At 52.4% G+C, this 17,290-nt stretch overlaps 6 protein-coding genes across 6 annotated transcripts; 4 read left to right on the top strand and 2 right to left on the bottom strand.

Moving 5' to 3' along the window:
* Window positions 1-659: 659 nt before the first annotated feature.
* CPAR01_07663 (serum paraoxonase/arylesterase) lies at window positions 660-2,018 on the top strand (the record flags this gene model as incomplete). The annotated part of the gene is made up of 2 exons (XM_060491932.1): window positions 660-986; window positions 1,050-2,018. The coding sequence occupies 2 exons, from the start codon at window positions 660-662 to the stop codon at window positions 2,016-2,018; spliced, it is 1,296 nt and encodes a 431-aa protein (XP_060348302.1).
* Window positions 2,019-2,345: 327 nt separating this feature from the next.
* On the bottom strand, window positions 2,346-5,252 carry CPAR01_07664 (C6 zinc finger domain-containing protein; the record flags this gene model as incomplete). Its single annotated transcript, XM_060491933.1, has 6 exons — window positions 2,346-2,592; window positions 2,654-3,232; window positions 3,285-3,446; window positions 3,501-4,307; window positions 4,479-4,678; window positions 5,001-5,252. The coding sequence occupies 6 exons, from the start codon at window positions 5,250-5,252 to the stop codon at window positions 2,346-2,348; spliced, it is 2,247 nt and encodes a 748-aa protein (XP_060348303.1).
* An 820-nt stretch (window positions 5,253-6,072) lies between these two features.
* Window positions 6,073-8,230, bottom strand: CPAR01_07665 (MFS monosaccharide transporter; the record flags this gene model as incomplete). The annotated part of the gene is made up of 10 exons (XM_060491934.1): window positions 6,073-6,231; window positions 6,293-6,772; window positions 6,828-7,143; window positions 7,214-7,307; window positions 7,367-7,436; window positions 7,499-7,574; window positions 7,627-7,797; window positions 7,862-7,908; window positions 7,966-8,006; window positions 8,062-8,230. 10 exons carry the CDS (start codon window positions 8,228-8,230, stop codon window positions 6,073-6,075), a joined length of 1,623 nt encoding a protein of 540 aa, XP_060348304.1.
* A 1,037-nt stretch (window positions 8,231-9,267) lies between these two features.
* On the top strand, window positions 9,268-12,518 carry CPAR01_07666 (glycosyl hydrolase family 2; the record flags this gene model as incomplete). The annotated part of the gene is made up of 3 exons (XM_060491935.1): window positions 9,268-9,847; window positions 9,907-11,296; window positions 11,363-12,518. 3 exons carry the CDS (start codon window positions 9,268-9,270, stop codon window positions 12,516-12,518), a joined length of 3,126 nt encoding a protein of 1,041 aa, XP_060348305.1.
* A 1,207-nt stretch (window positions 12,519-13,725) lies between these two features.
* Window positions 13,726-15,849, top strand: CPAR01_07667 (GMC oxidoreductase; the record flags this gene model as incomplete). The annotated part of the gene is made up of 5 exons (XM_060491936.1): window positions 13,726-13,846; window positions 13,900-14,243; window positions 14,306-14,864; window positions 14,928-15,635; window positions 15,689-15,849. The coding sequence occupies 5 exons, from the start codon at window positions 13,726-13,728 to the stop codon at window positions 15,847-15,849; spliced, it is 1,893 nt and encodes a 630-aa protein (XP_060348306.1).
* Window positions 15,850-16,296: 447 nt separating this feature from the next.
* On the top strand, window positions 16,297-17,042 carry CPAR01_07668 (uncharacterized protein; the record flags this gene model as incomplete). The annotated part of the gene is made up of 2 exons (XM_060491937.1): window positions 16,297-16,520; window positions 16,580-17,042. 2 exons carry the CDS (start codon window positions 16,297-16,299, stop codon window positions 17,040-17,042), a joined length of 687 nt encoding a protein of 228 aa, XP_060348307.1.
* Between the last annotated feature and the right edge of the window lie 248 nt (window positions 17,043-17,290).

The raw sequence follows: 17,290 nt of genomic DNA on the forward strand, positions 1-17,290 counted from the left end.
TAGCCCCGAGTTCGATTCTCGGTTTCGGAAATATCATTCGTTTTGACCCTTTTGACAACTTCGCCGACGGTACGGTTCGCAGACAAACGATATGATTCACCATTCTAACCTTCAAACCGAATGCATGCAAAGGTGGCTTACTTTTGATCCTCTTGCTTCCTTGGCTTCCATTCGTTTCGTAATCGGAGACAAGGCAGCATTGACTAGGTAAGCCGAGGTTAATTTGGACTTTGGAGAAGCGATCTACCTATCCGTAGCTAGCTTCTTAGACGTTCTCATTACCGTGTTCTGCATAGCCGGGAAAATACCCTCAAGCTTGGTGGGATTCCTCCGCACGCGTGACGTATTCAGTTCCCAGACACCTCCACTCCCGCAACCTTGAACGCTATTTAGCGGATCTTACCTGGTCCCCGAGCACATCTCTCCGTCCACATCACGGACTTTTCCCCCTCACCGTGAGTCCTTGACTGCTTGAAACCCGCGAACCCGGATTTCGGCGACGGGCAACCATTGAACCGCCGGAGCAGAGTTGTGGATGCGACCTCAACTCTTCATTTCTTATATAGCATACCTTGAAACCGAGTAAATCATTACCTCATTATACACTACCCTTCTTTCAGTACCTTGCCTTACCTTTAACATCGTCGTCAACGAACAACATGGCGGCATTGGTTCCCGTTTTGGTAGCCGGCCTCGCCATCTTTGGAGGCTTCAACTATGCTCCAACAGTCAAGAGGTCAATCGCCCTTGCAGGAATCGGACGCGAGAAGCTAAACACCCCCGTGGCTCAAGCCGGAGACTTGATTTACATTGACGACACAATTCATTGCGAAGATATCCATTACCACGAACCAAGCGGGCTCCTCTTCACGGCTTGTGAAGACAATGAAGAGAACCGTGCCAAATGGTTCCCTGGCCTCGGAAACCTCAATGATCCACTCGTGGGAAGCAAACAAAAGGGCTCTATTCACGTCATTGATCCTAAGGTATGAACATGAGATGCCAACTGAAACTCATGCCTTGTACGTTTGACTTACTCGCTGAATTAGGATATGACCCAAAAAAGACTCAAGTTTGAGAACTTTGACTCGACCTATGTTACCCACGGCATCGATGTCATCACGGACCCCAAGAGGGCCGATGCAGTTTACATCTTCGCCGTCAACCATGTACCACACCCAGACTACCTAGCAACCAAGATTGGAAGCCAGAATTCTCAGCAAGTCACCCGAAAGTCTCAATCGCGCGTTGAAATCTTTCACCACATCCTCGGATCATCCACCGCCAAGCACCTGCGAACCGTTATTCACCCGCTGGTCAAGACTCCCAACGACATCTTCATCAAAGACCCGTACTCATTCTATGTAACCAACGATCATTATTATGCCGACGGCGTCGGAAGACATGTCGAGGATATATGGCCAGGTGCAACCTGGACCGACACCATCTACGTTCACATCGAGGAGATATCATCTTTGGTTGCTACAGAAGGCATCAAGGCCGAGGTAGCTCTCTCGGGGATCCGCAACAATAACGGCCTAGGCCACAGTCGGAAGACCAGAGAAATCCTAGTTGGCAACTGCGCCGGCGGCGAAATGCTCATCGGCGAGCTATCTTCAGACCCGAAGAACACCACCATCAGCATCATCGAGTCCGTCCAAGTGGACTCGTATATCGATAACCCCAGCTATTTTGATGACCCATATAAGACTGACGTCTTCGACGCTAGCGGCTTCGTTCTCCCTGGCCTTACGCGGCCTGTCGATATCCCGAAGCAAGTTCATAATACTACATCGGACATTGGCTCGATCGTGTGGTACGCCAAGCCAGCTGCGGGCAGCAACGGAGGCTATGAGAAGAGATTAGTATTCGAGGATGATGGCACTAGGGCCAGATCCGCAGCGGCGGCTGTCTTGGTCGCTATTGATCCGGCTCAAGAGAAGGGAGAAAGAAAGGCATGGCTCTTTGTCACTGGCTTCATGGCTGGCAGTGTTGTTGCCGTCAAGATTGATCTTTGAGGGCGCGACGGATGATCGAGGAGCACGCACCATGTTTACAGCACCCATTGAAGACTGAAGCAATGGGGCTAGTATCGATCGATTTGCATGGCTTGAGTCACTCGTTGGCACAGCTCAGGGGCGAGGATTTGCAGGGTCGGGGAACGTTGGCCGTATTTCAGGATTGAAAAGCGCAATGCCAAGCTTGGCAGACGACGATGAAGCATACTTGCATGATTTCTTTAGTTTTGTATTCTGCCCAATTTCCATACCCTACTCTGTATGTACCAGACAATGAACATTTAATTTGACATGATTTGCTTTGTCAAAAACCTCTCCTCACTTGAGCTATGGATGCCGCCTCATGGAATAGGAATCCCCAGCCCGATAGACCTCCTGAATGAAGCGGTCCACGTCGCTGATGATACGGATCGCCTGGTTGACGCTCGGAGACGTAGGCTCGCCCATAGTACTCTGCCAGCCTTGTAGTAGCTGCTTCAAGTGGTCACCAGCTCCCAACACTTCCGGCCCGATCATGTCTTTTAAAGCCGGGATACGGCACGCTGCGAGCAGAACAAGCATTGCACCAGCCATGCTGCAGCCCACACATTAGTCGTGATATCTCAATGCAGAACAGTCACGTGTGACAAACTTACGAGAGGGAGCAGATCCACGTGTCGACCATGACTGTCTGCCCAAAGCCCCTCAGATTGAGGATATGGAGCAGGCAGGCATCCAGGCACGCCTTGCAGTTCTTCAGCGCATCTTGGCTGACCAGCAGCTCAGAGCTAGCTCCATTCCCACCAGCCATACCACTCAGCATCCACATCAGGTACGGTCGGTAAATCACACTCCTGCAGGTGAGATACCTCTGCCGCAGGAAACCGCCATGCTCCGTCGCGGTACCTTGGCTGTTTCCTAATTCGTTGAACCCGACACTGAATGCAAACGCCGGAGGAAGCACCTCTCGCCAGTCGTCGAGCTGGTGGTTCAGCTCCGCAACGACATAGGGGAAACGGGCGTGGTCGAGGGCAGCGCCAGTTCCGCGTGCGTAGAGGAGCTGATGGACGCGGTTGAGGAGGCGGCGCATGGAGATGCAGGCGAGGAAGTAGAGGGACGATTGCTCCTCGACTTGAGAGTCTTTATGTGTGCTGTACTCTCCTGGGAGAGGCGTTGTAGACTCGATGCGGGCGACACCCGATTGTGGAAGCCCAGAGAGCTCCGCAAGATAGTCACTTGAGATTTGTTAGCTGCAGGCACGGCAACGTACTGGGTCACGGCTCGTACCTCTCAAGGATGTAACAAGACCAAAAGATCCTTCGGATTCGTTCTTGGTCCTCCGCGGACTCGGACTCTGGCGGGTAAGACAGAAGCAAAAGGCATTTTGCGGATGCTGCGTTGATATATTCCCACGCCTGCAAAGGCCGACGGAGGAAGGCAAAGTACATCCTGAAGTATCATGTTAGTGACTTTCTGTATTGAGAAACGATGCTCGGTACTCACGCCGTGAAGAACAGGCAGTGTGTTGCAGTGCTTCCAACATTTGTATGCACTACATGCAGCTTCTTCAAGACACTGTCAAAGTACATGTCACCCATGGCCCTCTTGGAAGCCCTCCGTTTACGATCCTCCTCGCTCAAGGAAGACGTGCTCGCCAGCCCCGTAGTCACTAGGCCAACACACCCCAGCGCCATTGTGAGCAGCGCAAGACAGACAAGAATGCTGTCTCCCTCAGGAATGCCATCGGCGATTAGGTTGCGGACCTGCTCAAGCTGGTTGCGAGACATGGTCGGATACCAAAAGTTGATGGTGTGCTCAAACGATTCAATGATCTCGTCAATGTCCTCCGCAGTTACGTAGGGGTACACGGGTGTTGCACGCGTCTTTACTGCCGGCCGTGACTGTTCGAGGTGGAAGATGGGGACATATCCATCCCTCATATTCGGAAAGGCGTCAAAATGAGGCCATTGTAGCACAGATTCTGTGGTACTCGTGTGCATAGAGTCGAGCACGGCATTCTCAAAGTTGTTCTGATACTGCGGCTCCGAGATGGGGGTCCGTTGTGGGTGATGGATCTCGTTCAGAGGCGACCCGGAAAAGGAACCCCGCGAGGCGGATCGGAGGGCCGGAGAGACTACGGATGGACGGTGGTCGGCATACGGCGCCGTCCCCTTGAACACACCATCGTGAGATGGGTTCGGTGAAATGTGGAATGTAGAGGAGACGGGACTGACGATGGTAGCCTTCATCTCGTGAAGGAACTTCTCCACCCGGAGTACACCCTCGAGGATGAGGTCGCTCTTCCCGCGCCTGATGACGTGATGGTCAGAACTTAGACTCACAGCAAGAAAGCAAGTTTTCCTCCTTCTCTCCTCGCGCCCCCGAGCTTGCGGAAGTCGGTGTTTTGCGCCGGGGATCACGGCTCCGGGAGGCGTGAGGAGACGAGTGTGGTTCTTTTGAGGGCCGGACTCCTTAACTTACGAATTAGCTTCGGACCCATAGGTGCATTCCTGATGCGACGCAGAGCAGGATGCGCATGGCGTGTTGCCATTGCATCTGTGCAGTGAGGTCTCGTTAATCTTGATGCTGTCCCGAGAGACTGGTTCGGTCTGGGCCTGGGTTGCTTGGCCGGCTTGTCTTGGTTCCACGTACCTGATCTTCCTTGCGCGGCATGTGTCGCACTGAAGTATGCGATGCGTTGTCAGCGATGAGCTTTTCGGGGTTTCGGCTGGGTAGCCGGCCAGAACATGTGGGGAGAGAAGAGTTTAAGCTTAGAGAGATGACACTCGGAAATGAGAGAAGATCTTCGCGATGGCGGAACGAAAGCAGTTAAGCGTGCAGTGTTTTTGGTAGTCGCAGTGTTCGTGAAGAACTCTTTTGGCGGTTCAATGTGACAGTGAAATGATAGACACGAGTTGTCACTTTGTCCTACGCCAAAACGATACTTACGAAAGAGGTGAACTGTGTTGCTTGCAGGACTCTAAGAAAATGCAATTCACATACCGCATGACTTGTCCTCAACCTCTTCCTCGACGGCTCATTGATCGTGTCATTATCCAGTGACTCCATCGCAACTGCTGGGTGGCATGGCGTAGCAACAGCGTCCGTAACAACAAGAAAGCCTGGTTCCGCAGTGAAGGGGATCCTCGATCCGAAGCGGACCGAGTCGGAGCAGAGTTTGGGGGCAGTGGACTGGAGAAAAAAAAGAATGGACGGCACAAGGGGGTCAAAGGAAGAATCCCGGCAGCAGGACATGCATATATGCACCCACGTGTAGTGCGGGGGAAGGGCGATGATGTGGAGAAGGGGGTGAGTTCATTAGGAAGAATTTGGAGAAACGTAGACGGGGGGCTTGGCTAGGAAGGGGAAAAGCTTGTGGGATCATGAGATGGTGGGATGCCGGGTAAAAATTGGACTCAGTCTAGGATCTCTATGGCTTCCCGTGGTTTCGCTCCGTGCAGCCCCGGCACGTCTATGAGGGGAGCCCACATAGTCCCAGGCGGGGGAACATCAACATCGCTTGGGTCAAAGACGGACCTATGTCCCATCGTGGCATTCGTCTATTACGAGTTGGAGAGAAGCACATGTGACGATGTGACAGGTGACTCTCAACTCCTTCCAAGCTGTGCCGCTTTGCCAGTTTTCTGTAGGGATACAATAGGCGATTAAGCTTTCCCTTCATTCCTTCAGACGTGACCGCGGTACGAACACTTAAGGAAGACTGTTGGTTGGGTTCGCCTGATGTGGCTGTTCATAGAACATGGCGCCGTTAGCCCGTTTTCTTAGTCTAAACGGTGCCGCCCCAATCATAGTGAAGGACGCTTTTTTGCACGAAGTACCATCAACAGACAGACGAATCGACTGTCTCCATGCACACTGGTTTTGATGTTGCACTTCGCACATAATGGAGCATTTACATCGCAGATCATCTGAACTTTTATCAGAAACATCTTGATTAGAGTCTTTAGACAGCGAGATAGACGGCAAATGCAGGTGAATCCTAGCTCTAGACCCAGTGTCCGGACCGGTATCGCCCCACAAATGCCGCCCAAGCCCGGCCCGGTACAGATATCTACTAGACATACGCCACCTTTTCGTCCTGGCCGACCTGCATAGTCTTCAAGACAGTCTCGGCCGAACGAGGCTCCAAGCTCTTCTTGACAGGGTTCGGGGCACTGAAGACCTCCTCCAACTCCTCAAGCGTGCGATCCTTGGTCTCGGGCCAAAAGAAGTACTAGTAGTAGTCAATCAGCGGAGTTCTGGCATATCCAGTTAGGGACCAGTGCGAAACTTACAATGATGACTGCTTCGAAGAGGTCCCAGAAGATGAAGACAATGTAGAAGTAGTACTTGATGTTGAGGAAAGCCGGTCCACTGGCGTACTGGATAACGGTGCTTCCGACAGCACTGGCAAAGTTACCGACTGCAGTACCCTTGGCGCGAGTGGAGGTGCTGAGGGTCTCGGCAATGTACATGCTCTGAAGAGGAGTCCAGCCGAAGCTGAAGACGATGCCGAAGATGTAGATGAAGGCGATGGTTGTGTTGGCAGCAGCAACGTTGTTAGCATCGTCTGTTGCCAATTTGGAAGTTCCCGTGATGATTGCGAAGCAGAACGAGCAGAAGATGATGGAGTAAATCAGGAGGGGTCGGCGACCGACAACATCCGTCATACGAGCTCCGACGAGAGATGCGAAGAAGCACAGAATCGGGTTGATCGCATTCAATGCCAAGACACGCTTCTCGTCTGTAATGCCGGCGTTCTTCAGTACAACGGTCTAGAATGATGTTAGTTATTTCCAAGTAATGGAAAGAGAGGGAGAACGGAATTACCAAATAGTAAGAACTCAAGCTGTTACCACTGATCTGGCCAAAGAAGGCCATGCCCAACACGCAGATGAGGCGGCGACGGGCGGAGTGGGTGCTCCAGAGCTCACTGTAATCATACCAAGACTTATCCGATGCATCTGTGCTGATTTGAGATACCATCTCCTTCAGCTGGAGCTGGACAATAGGGTGATCGATAGAGCCCTCGCCATGGTACTTGGCAAGGACTTTCGCGGCTTCTTCGTGTTTGTCGTTCGCCATGAGCCATCGCGGAGATTCGGGGATGAAGAAGACGCCAACGCAAACGATACCAGAGGTAACCCTGCAAAGAAATGTGTTAGTGCCTGGAGAAGGACTACACGAAGAATTATTTTTTCGTTGAAGAGACTCACATCTGAAGCCAAATGGGCAGGCGCCAAGCACTGGTGCCCTCACCGCCATCGATGTAGGCGCACCCATAGATAACCCAGGAAGCTATGATTGAGCCTGTATGTAATAATTAGACCTGGAGTAAGAGAATGTGCAAGCGACCAAGATAGACATACCTATGTACCAAGTGCAGTTGTAGATGCCAGTGATAGTTCCTCGCCATGCCGGGTGTGCCATCTCAGAGACCTCAACAGATGACATGTTAGTTGACATGCACGACCAAGACAGACGCGATCCATCAGACTTACATAGGTCGGAGCAGAAACGCAGCAGAAACTGACACCAAATCCGAGAACGAATCGTCCAGCAAGGAATTGGCCAGAGCTGAGAACCATTAGCAACCGGTATGCGACCATAGAAGTAAAGGTATTCGTACGTTTTGGTTGTGGCCTGAACACAAGTGCCGATAATGACAATGGCAGCCCCGATAAACATGCCCCATCGGCGACCGAGGAAGTCGTTTGCAGGTCCGGTGAAGAAGACGGCGGCGACACTTCCGATGTTGTACATGGCGAAGATGATTCCGGTGCTCTCGTCAACAGTTTCCCTAACGGATTCGCGTCAGTCTTGTCATCGAATGCTTGGTGAGTTTTGTTTTCAGGGTGACTTACTTGTGGAAGTAGTTCAAGTAGGACTTCAATCCGTTCAAACCTCCCATCTTTAAAGGTGCTTCGTTAGATGATGATGATGGTGCTCAGATTCTGGGTTTACTTACCAAGGAACCATCGTAACCGTTGAGAGCTCCATTGAGGTAAGCTGTCGGAATTGTTGTTAGTAGGCCAATACTAATAAGAAACACCAAGGTACGAACCAATAAAGAGGACGGCGTAGAGTCGGAACATGTGCGGCGTCCAGGGCGAATAGGCGCCAGATTGCGTCTGATGGGCAATGTGGACGGCAGTGTCGATCTCGGCAGCAGCATCGTCACGGCGCTCTTCGGCGTGGCCCTCGACCGTGGGGTCTGTCTTCTCGTCGGACATGGTGGAGGATGGACTGCAGACAAGCAATACAGCTCGGGAGGGGTGGACCAAGAATTCAGGAACAGTGGAACGGTGGAGAGATGGAGGTCTTGGAAGCCTTGGAAGGGTATCATCGATGGAGACGAAAGAATGGAGAGGCGATAACACGGCCGTCTTAAATGTTCTGACTGCAGACTCTCAGGCTTCTCTGCAGCCCATCAGAAGACAAAATCTTCTCCCCGCATTCGGGCCATCATACCATCCAAACGAAGGTCCCAGGAGGCAGAAAATACGAAAGAACCTGGGGTGACATGACGGACCATCAGCCATGAGCCAACACCACGGGCGCGCTTGCAGTTTCAGTCAACGTTAGCCGGGGTCTGGACAATGTCAATCCGGGGTAACAGACACACAACAACCTTCCGTCCATCCAAGAGATGGGGCCCATGGGGGGAGCAGACGAAAGGGTGGAAATGGCTGGCAGGGTTGTCAGACGTTGCATCAACTTAGACCGGCTTGTATCCGGATGGAGGTGCGGGGCCGGCCCCGACTTCCCCGGACCCAATCAGAACCACACGGGGCTGGGGGAGACTATCCCTCTTGCGTCCTCGTGGTGCGGAGTTGCCAGGAGTTGCCGGGGCTCTTGTAGGACAAGAGTGAAGAGTCTCTCTGGCAAAAGAAGTCGAAGGAACGCCAGGATAGGATGGCCTCGGGGTCGTACTACACCGACACCACCTGACTCGGAGCTACCCCGAAACTGCTCCAGTCTTTCTGCCCCACGCTCCCTCGTCATATGGCGGGACAAACTCGAGTGAGCTTCACGAGAGGGAACGGGTGCTCGCAGTCTGCAGATTATTTCTGGCGTTTCCCTCGGCCTTGCGTCCGACGTGTTACTTCGCGTGGAGAAAGTGAGGACGAATAAATAACGACTCAACCTTGGTAGCTGGCAAACTGATTGTACCCTCTTGCTTCTCTCTCTTCACATTCCTTCTCCCCTCTCTCCTTCCACCCCAAATCCGTGTCTCAGTCTATCGTTACCCCTCATCCAAACCGCCACGATGGCCTCTCAAAGTTTGTCTCTCCAGGCCGAGGAGGGAGTTCACGACTACGAGAACCCCTCCGTCTTCAGGCGCAACACCCTTCCTCCGCGCGCATACTTCATCCCAGAGACGTCCATCCTTCTCAATGGCGTTTGGGACTTCCACATGGCCGGCACTCCCGAAGAGGCGCCTTTGCCAGAAGACAAGGAGGACGAATGGGGCACCATCAACGTCCCTGGCCATTGGCAGCTTCAGGGACACGGCTTTCCGTGGTATACCAACACACAGTTCCCTATCCCAGTGAACCCACCATACGTTCCCAGCGAGAACCCCACGGGCACCTACAGACGAACATTCCACGTCCCTTCCACGTGGGATGAGAAGTCGCAATTGCGCCTCAGATTCGATGGCGTTGACTCCGGATACCACATCTGGGTCAATGGCACGCTCATTGGCTTCGCTCAGGGCTCGCGGAACGCGTCCGAGTTTGACGTCACAAGCATCCTCAAGAGGGATGGACCCAATGAGCTGTTTGTGAGAGTGTACCAGTGGTCCGATGCAACTTACATCGAAGACCAAGATCAATGGTGGCTTTCGGGTGAGTGGTCGCTTCGTCCGCCAACCTGCTTGAATAATCATTTAACGAGCTATTCACAGGTATCTTCCGCGATGTCACTCTCCTCGCCGTACCCGAGCAAACAAGAATCGAGGACTGGTTCCTCCGCACTGATCTCGACGAGAAGTACGAAGACGCGACTCTCCTGGCGACGGTCGACGTCAAGACCGCCGAGAAGAGCACCGTCAAGCTCACTCTCAGCGAGCTAGGCAAGAACGGCGGTGCCGTCATTGCGACCAAGGAGGCAGAGGTCACTGCCGACAATACCAAGGTTGACATCAGCATCCCCGTTACCAACCCAAAGAAGTGGACTGCCGAGACCCCTTACCTCTACCGGGTTGACATCACCCTGGGTTCCCATGCTGTCTACCAAAACATTGGTTTCCGCAAAGTTGAGCTCAAGAACGGTCTGATTTCCGTCAACGGTACCCCAATCCGCATCAGAGGTGTCAACAGACACGAACACCACAACAAGTTTGGCCGCGCCGTGCCCATCGAGTACGCCAAGCGCGACCTGCTCATTATGAAGAACCACAACATCAACTCTCTGCGATGCTCGCACTACCCACCCGACCCCCGAGTCTTCCAGCTTGCGGACGAACTCGGCTTGTGGGTCATGGACGAGGCCGATCTCGAGTGCCACGGCTTCTACGATGCTGTTGCACGCCCTCAGGATGTCGACGAGGCGTCAGACTACGAGGCGCGCAAGGCCATTACCTTCCCCCTTGCTGGGAAGTACACCAGCGAGAACCCTGAGTGGCGTGAGGCCTACCTCGACCGCATGGTTCAGCTGGTTCAGCGCGACAAGAACCACACCAGTATCATCATGTGGTCGCTTGGTAACGAAGCCTTCTACGGTGAGAACCACAAAGCCATGTACGAGTACGCCAAGAACTTCGACTCTGGTCGCCCGGTCCACTATGAAGGCGATGTCAAGGCCGAGACTGCGGATATGTACTCTTACATGTACCCTCCCATCGACCGCCTCACCAAGCTGGTTGAGACTGAGGGTGTCAAGGAGGACGGCAGCTACGAGAAGCCTGTTGTTCTCTGCGAGTACGGTCACGCCATGGGCAACGGTCCTGGTGGTCTCGATGACTACATTGAGGTCTTTGAGAAGTTCCCTCGTCTTCAGGGTGGCTACATCTGGGAGTGGGCGAACCACGGTATCTGGAAGGAGGATGCCGATGGCAAGGGCTACTATGCCTACGGAGGAGACTTTGGCGAGCGTCCCCACGACGGCACCTTTGTCATGGATGGTCTTCTTCACAGCACCCACGACCCTACTCCCGGTTTGATCGAGCTGAAGAAGGCCTACCAGCCCCTTCAGCTGTCAGTTGAGGGCAACCAGCTTGTCATCAAGAACAAGTACGACTTTGTTGGCGTTGACCACCTTTCCTCCACCTACAAGGTCGAGGAACTCGGCGAGAAGTAAGTCATTCTGGAGGAAGCTCTACTGATCTAGAGAAGCATGATTACTGACAATTTGTAACACAGCTCCGCTCTCGTCGCTGCCGGAAATCTCGAAATCCCCAAGATCGCCGCCGGCGAGACCGTCAAGGTCGACCTGCCCTCGAGCCTCGCGAAGATCAAGTCCGACAAGGAGGTCTACATCACCGTAACCTTCAGTCTCAAGGACTCCACCAACTGGGCCGAGCCCTCGCACGAGATCGCTTGGATCCAGCACAAGCTGTCCGGTGTTGCGGCAGCCTCCAAGCTGCTTAACAGCACACTCACCTCCAAGTTGCAGGTTCAAAAGTCTCGTGCCAAGGCCACCGTCTCAGGCTCCGACTTTTCCATTACCTTTGATACCGCCCGCGGATATATCACATCTTGGACGGCTGCTGGAGTGCCTCTTCTCGTGAAGGACGAAGCCACTGGCGCGGCCATTATCCCCAACTTCTGGCGCGCCCCTACCGACAACGACAACCCCAATGATGCCCCCTACTGGGTTCGTTTCGGTGTTGACGCTTTTGACAGCTTCCTTCGATCATTCAAGATCAATGAGTCGACCGATAAGGTTGAGGTCATCACAACCACCTACCTCTCCCCTCGCGTCCTCGACTGGGGCTGGGAGACCACCACTACTTACACCATTGATGCCACCGGTCGCCTCACCGTCGCCGTTGACCTGAAGCCCCGCGGTATCAAACCCACCCACATCCCCCGCGTGGGCCTGAACCTGCGCCTGCACAAGTCGCTCAACAACGTCAAGTACCTCGCGCTCGGCCCCGGCGAGTCCTACCCAGACAAGAAGTCCAGTCAACACCTCGGCGTCTTCAGTGCCACCGTGCCGGAGTTGCACCAGCACTACGAGGTACCCCAAGAAGGCGGCAACCATCTGGAAACCCGCTACGTCAAGCTCACCGAGGACCACGGCCGCGGCCTTCGCGCAACGCCGGCTGACGCTGCTGTCTGGTCTGAGGAGGAGTGGCGCCAGTTCAGCTTCCAGGTCAGTCACTACACTTCCGAGACGGTGCACAAGGCCGCGCACCCGTGCGATCTCGTTGAGGAGGATGCGACGCTTCTGCGTCTCGATGCCCGTGTTGCTGGTGTTGGTACTGCCGCTTGTGGTCCTAATGTCAGGGAGGACTTGAAGGTGCATGTCGGAGAGTTCAAGTTTGGATTCGTTTTGGAAAGAGTTGGATTTTAATGACTTTGGGTTACGACGAAATGGTTACACTGGTGTCCTGAGACTTGGACACAAGTCACGGACAGCTAGAGCTAGAATTGGAATGAATGATTATGACTTTAACAGCCTCTTGCAAAGCTTCTCAAAATCATGAAATGCTGCCAATGTTGAAAACGCAACACGCCTGTCTCTCAGGTTGATCGAGCGCGCTCCGAGGGTCCTGGCGGGCGGTGGGCCTCGCGCTGGTGGCACGCCGCGGCGCTACAAGACAAACTTTTGGCCCCCCACAATCACAACCGGCCGGTTGGCCCAATGGCAAGGCGTCTGACTACGACTAAGCGGTTCCCCGACTTAGCATGTTATCAGGAGATTCTGGGTTCGACCCCCAGGCTGGTCAGTCTTTTGACTTCCCTCGGGTCCCTTCAATTTTTGTTTCTTCAAGTCAAGTTGGATAGGAATTAGGATTTCTGCTTGTCTTTGGCGCCCCTCGGTAAGTTTTCATTAGGGACCACTGCTTTTCAGCCGGGAAACGATCTAGACTTGTGGTCGAATTCAATAAGCGCCTATGTCATGTTCTCTTGAGGTTCTTCCTCATTTGCACTTGTCATCCCGTTGGTTCCATGCAGAGGTCATCTAAGAGCTAGTCTCTATCCTGAATCAAGATGGCGCAATCAACAGAAGCTGAAGAGCAAAGTTCTGAGCTCGCCTGCTGTTCGTCAGCTCGGACTCAAGTCTTTAGTTATTCGACTGAACAGTGGGGATGTTACGACGCTGACCGGCGATCGACATTACGCAGGTGGCATTCGACTTACATTCCTGGACTTAGTATACCATTAGTAAACTCTTTTCATGAATCCAAGCAGTAAACCTGGTATTATGCACCTGAAGACTATGCCAAGTAAGCTAGGAACCTTTTCTACAACGTCGGATGCATCCCCCGCCTCTGCGATACGACACTACTGGGCCGTTCCGCCTGGGCCGCGCTGAGCGTACTCCAGACCCGGAAGTTATTGGAATTCGGTTGGAAGTGCTTAAGTAGACCTTTCAAAACATACTTCGTAATGGAAGCAGCCGACACCGGAATGTCTTTCAGGTAGCCAAGCACTATTTTCTTATCTTTAAGCTACCGTCCAGCTAGACAAACTTCGTCAACTCTTCATTCCCTTTGACAACAACTTACAGCGCTAATACTTGTTTCACTTACTTCACCTGTTGCACACATTCAATCATGAGACTGAAAGCCCTGGAGATGGCTTCTGTAGCCGCAATAGCGCTGGCGACTGGGTCTGAAGGTTTGTATACTGAACTTCCAACTAATCTCACAGAGGTCGACGTCATCATTGCTGGAGGTGGGTCTATTCTAAACAATCCTCCAGTGGCCAAATTCTCATTTCGCACGTAGGAGGCACTGCAGGCAGCATCGTTGCCTCACGACTCGCTGAAGCAGACCCCTCCCTATCGATTCTTGTTATCGAGCAGGGAAAAGACAGCTTCAATGTCACAAACGTCATCTACCCGGCCTTATTCGAGCGGAATACCCTGCCCAATTCGGATACTGCTCTGTTCTGGAAGGCCAAGAAGTCATCGCAGCTGGCGGACCGTGAGCCGGTTGTTGAGACAGGCGGCATTCTCGGGGGTGGATCAGCCATCAACTGGATGGTGTACACCCGTGGGCAATGGGACGATTATAACTCCTGGAACACGACGGGATGGTCAGCAGAAGAATTGCTGCCACTTCTGCGGAAGGTTTTTGCTCTTCCATCTTCTCGTTGCTTTAAACTATTCATGATAGCTAATGCATATTCAAGATCGAAACGTATCACGGCGCAACTAACAATCAATCCACTCACGGGTATGATGGACCAATTCATGTATCAAAGGGAACACACCAAGCGCCTCGAGCTGAAAGAGGTTGGATCGATGGGGCCGTAGAAGCAGGTTGGTCAGAGGTAGAAGACCTTCAAAGTCTGCACTCCAACAATGGCTCCGGGCCCTGGTATCGATATGTCTCGCCTACCGACGGCCGCCGCCAAGATGTCGCACATCGTTACTTGCATCCACTTCTGCAAAGTGGCGATTATCCTAATCTGAGTGTGCTAGTAGAAACCCAGGTTCTCCGTGTTCTGTTTGAGGGAGAAGAGAATCGCGCCACTGGGGTGGAAATCCGACCCAACCCTGCTTTCGCGAAGGATGCCGGAGACAATAGCACGAGTAGGGTCAAGGCGAGAAAGCTAGTGGTTGCTTCCTCGGGGTCTTTTGGAACTCCATTGCTTCTCGAAAGATCCGGAGTTGGTGATCCTGCAGTGCTGGAAAAGGCGGGGTTACCGATTATCGAAAGTCTCGATGGAGTGGGCAATGACTTCCAAGGTAACTCTGATCTCACTCTTTGGGCGATTGCTGGCGTTTCAACGGCTTCCTAATATCTTGTAGATCATCACTTTGTTGGGTACGTCTACCGCACAAACCTCAACCAGAACGAGACCATCAACGGTGTAGCCCGAAATGATAGAGGACGAGACGTGGATGCGATGATTGCCGCCGACGACAAGCAACTTGGATGGAACGGTCACGATGCCTCCAGCAAGTTTAGACCATCTCCTGCTGATATTGCAGCTTTGGGGCCAGAATTCCAAGCTGCTTGGGACAGGGACTTCAAAGACTCGCCCAACCGTCCTCTCATGATCATGGGACTCTTTAATGCCTACTTTGGCGACCCTGCCACTCTTCCCGATGATGCCGAATACGTTACCACAGCACCCTGGGTAACATACCCATACGCGAGGGGCCACATTCATGCTACTGGGCCGAGCATAGACGATCAGTATGACTTCACCACTGGGTGGCTACTTGACGAGAACGACATCGACCTGAGGAGCCACATCTGGGGGTACAAGACACAACGAGCCATCGCTCGTCGAATGGAAATCTTTCGAGGCGAGCTCGCACTAGGGCACCCTAAGTTCGCCAACACATCGAGCGCCGCTGTCATCGAGGTGGCCGAAGGACCGGTCACTGATTCGATTGAGTACTCTATCGAAGACGATGCTGCAATCATCCAGTACGTTCGTGAAAACATCGGGACATCAAGACATCCTCTTGGTACCTGCAAGATGGCGCCCCGGGAGAATCGAGGGGTTGGTAAGTAGCACAGCCCTGCTTAGCTTTGAGGTTGAGCCTTATACTGACATCAGATGTCACAGTCGACCCCCACCTGAACGTCTACGGCGTGTTCGGGTTGAAGGTTGCGGATCTTAGCGTGCCATCTCAGCAAGTCGCTGCTAACACTTACAATGCTGCACTGCTGGTGGGGGAGAAGGCTGCAGAGATCATCATCACAGAGTTAGGACTCTGATACGTTTACGTAACGTTGAAGCACATTTAGCAATGACATCATGAATGAAGTGCCTGAGAACAGGCTGACAGCAAGCGTAATCGCATGATGTGATTGAAGATGAGAAGTTACACCGTTAAGCTCAGAAGCCGTAAGACGACTATTCACCTTTCAACTGATAGTCATCTTGCAAACATAGAATCATATGACAATAAGCGCTTACTCATATTAAGTGTGCAAAACTTCAGGCATCAATTGAAACGTCAATATGTCCAAGTGAGATACAGCAATCGCTGCCTACACCCCGCGTAAGCAGTTACGAGTCGAGCTCAGGCATCCATTATGCGCTTCTAGTTCAAAAGAGCTGAAATGCTGTGGTTTAATCTGAACCCAATACCCTCGATATCTTCAATCGCATCTCGTCTTCCATATATCAACTAAATACACTTCCTCCACTGGTCTTTCGCAATGATCGTCACCGAGTTTGGTGCCGCGGGCGTCAAGCCCGGCCTCAACATCATGGATGAGTCCACACCAGAGGGCCAGACATACATGAGCGTCTATCGCAAGATTATCGTGGCACCTGGCGCTCCCTATCGATTGTATCTGGCAGTCGAACTTGAAGATTCATCCATGTCCTGGGGCTTCTTCGATTGGGACTCAATTGAGCACCACGAGAAGTTTGCCAAAGAGTAAGTCAAGCTATTAACCACATACCATTTTCCCAAAAGTGATTTCTGATGAATAAAAGATATGGTGCAGAGCTGTGCAAAGACTTGCACAAAGTTCTGACATACGGAGAATTCTGCAAGCACATCAACGCCACGTCAAGCCTCCCAGATGCGCTGAAGTCCGTCGTGACTGATGTTTTCATCATCTACTTTCCTTCAGACATCACCCCTGAAGCGAAAAACGTGGCAACTACACGGCTGCAGGAGGTCATTAAGGAAGGTTTCGGACAAGTGCTTGAGGTGACCGCCACCAGCTATGGTTGGGGAGTTCAGGACAATTTTCCCGTGAAGGGAGGAGACCCCAATCAGACAGGGTCCATCTTGGCAGCTTTCGTCGGCTGGTCCAATCTTGAGGCAAACGATACCTTTCACCATTCAGAGACCTATGAGGAGATTGAAAGAAAGCTTGAAGATATGGAAGGGTTGATCAAATTGAGACCTTTCCGCCTCAGGTGCACTGTGCTTGAGAAAGAGGCTCCGTAAATTTGGCAAGGATATTGGGAGGCAACAAGTGATTGAGAAATGAGCAGCTGCAAGGGAACTACACAGTCACTACAGGTTATGCATTGTTTGAATCTCTCCAAATTCTATCACACGGTCATTTACATACATTCAATATAACAAAACTCAGCTGAAAGCAATCAGTGACGCAATTCATCCCCAGCTATGTGCTGCATGAGTAAATACGTGAGGCAATCTGACCTCCATGCTATCCGATATGCCTTCATTCC

The sequence above is a fragment of the Colletotrichum paranaense genome, assembly GCF_030867605.1.
Source record: "Colletotrichum paranaense strain IMI 384185 chromosome Unknown Scaffold_6.1, whole genome shotgun sequence".
Lineage (NCBI taxonomy): Eukaryota > Fungi > Ascomycota > Sordariomycetes > Glomerellales > Glomerellaceae > Colletotrichum > Colletotrichum paranaense.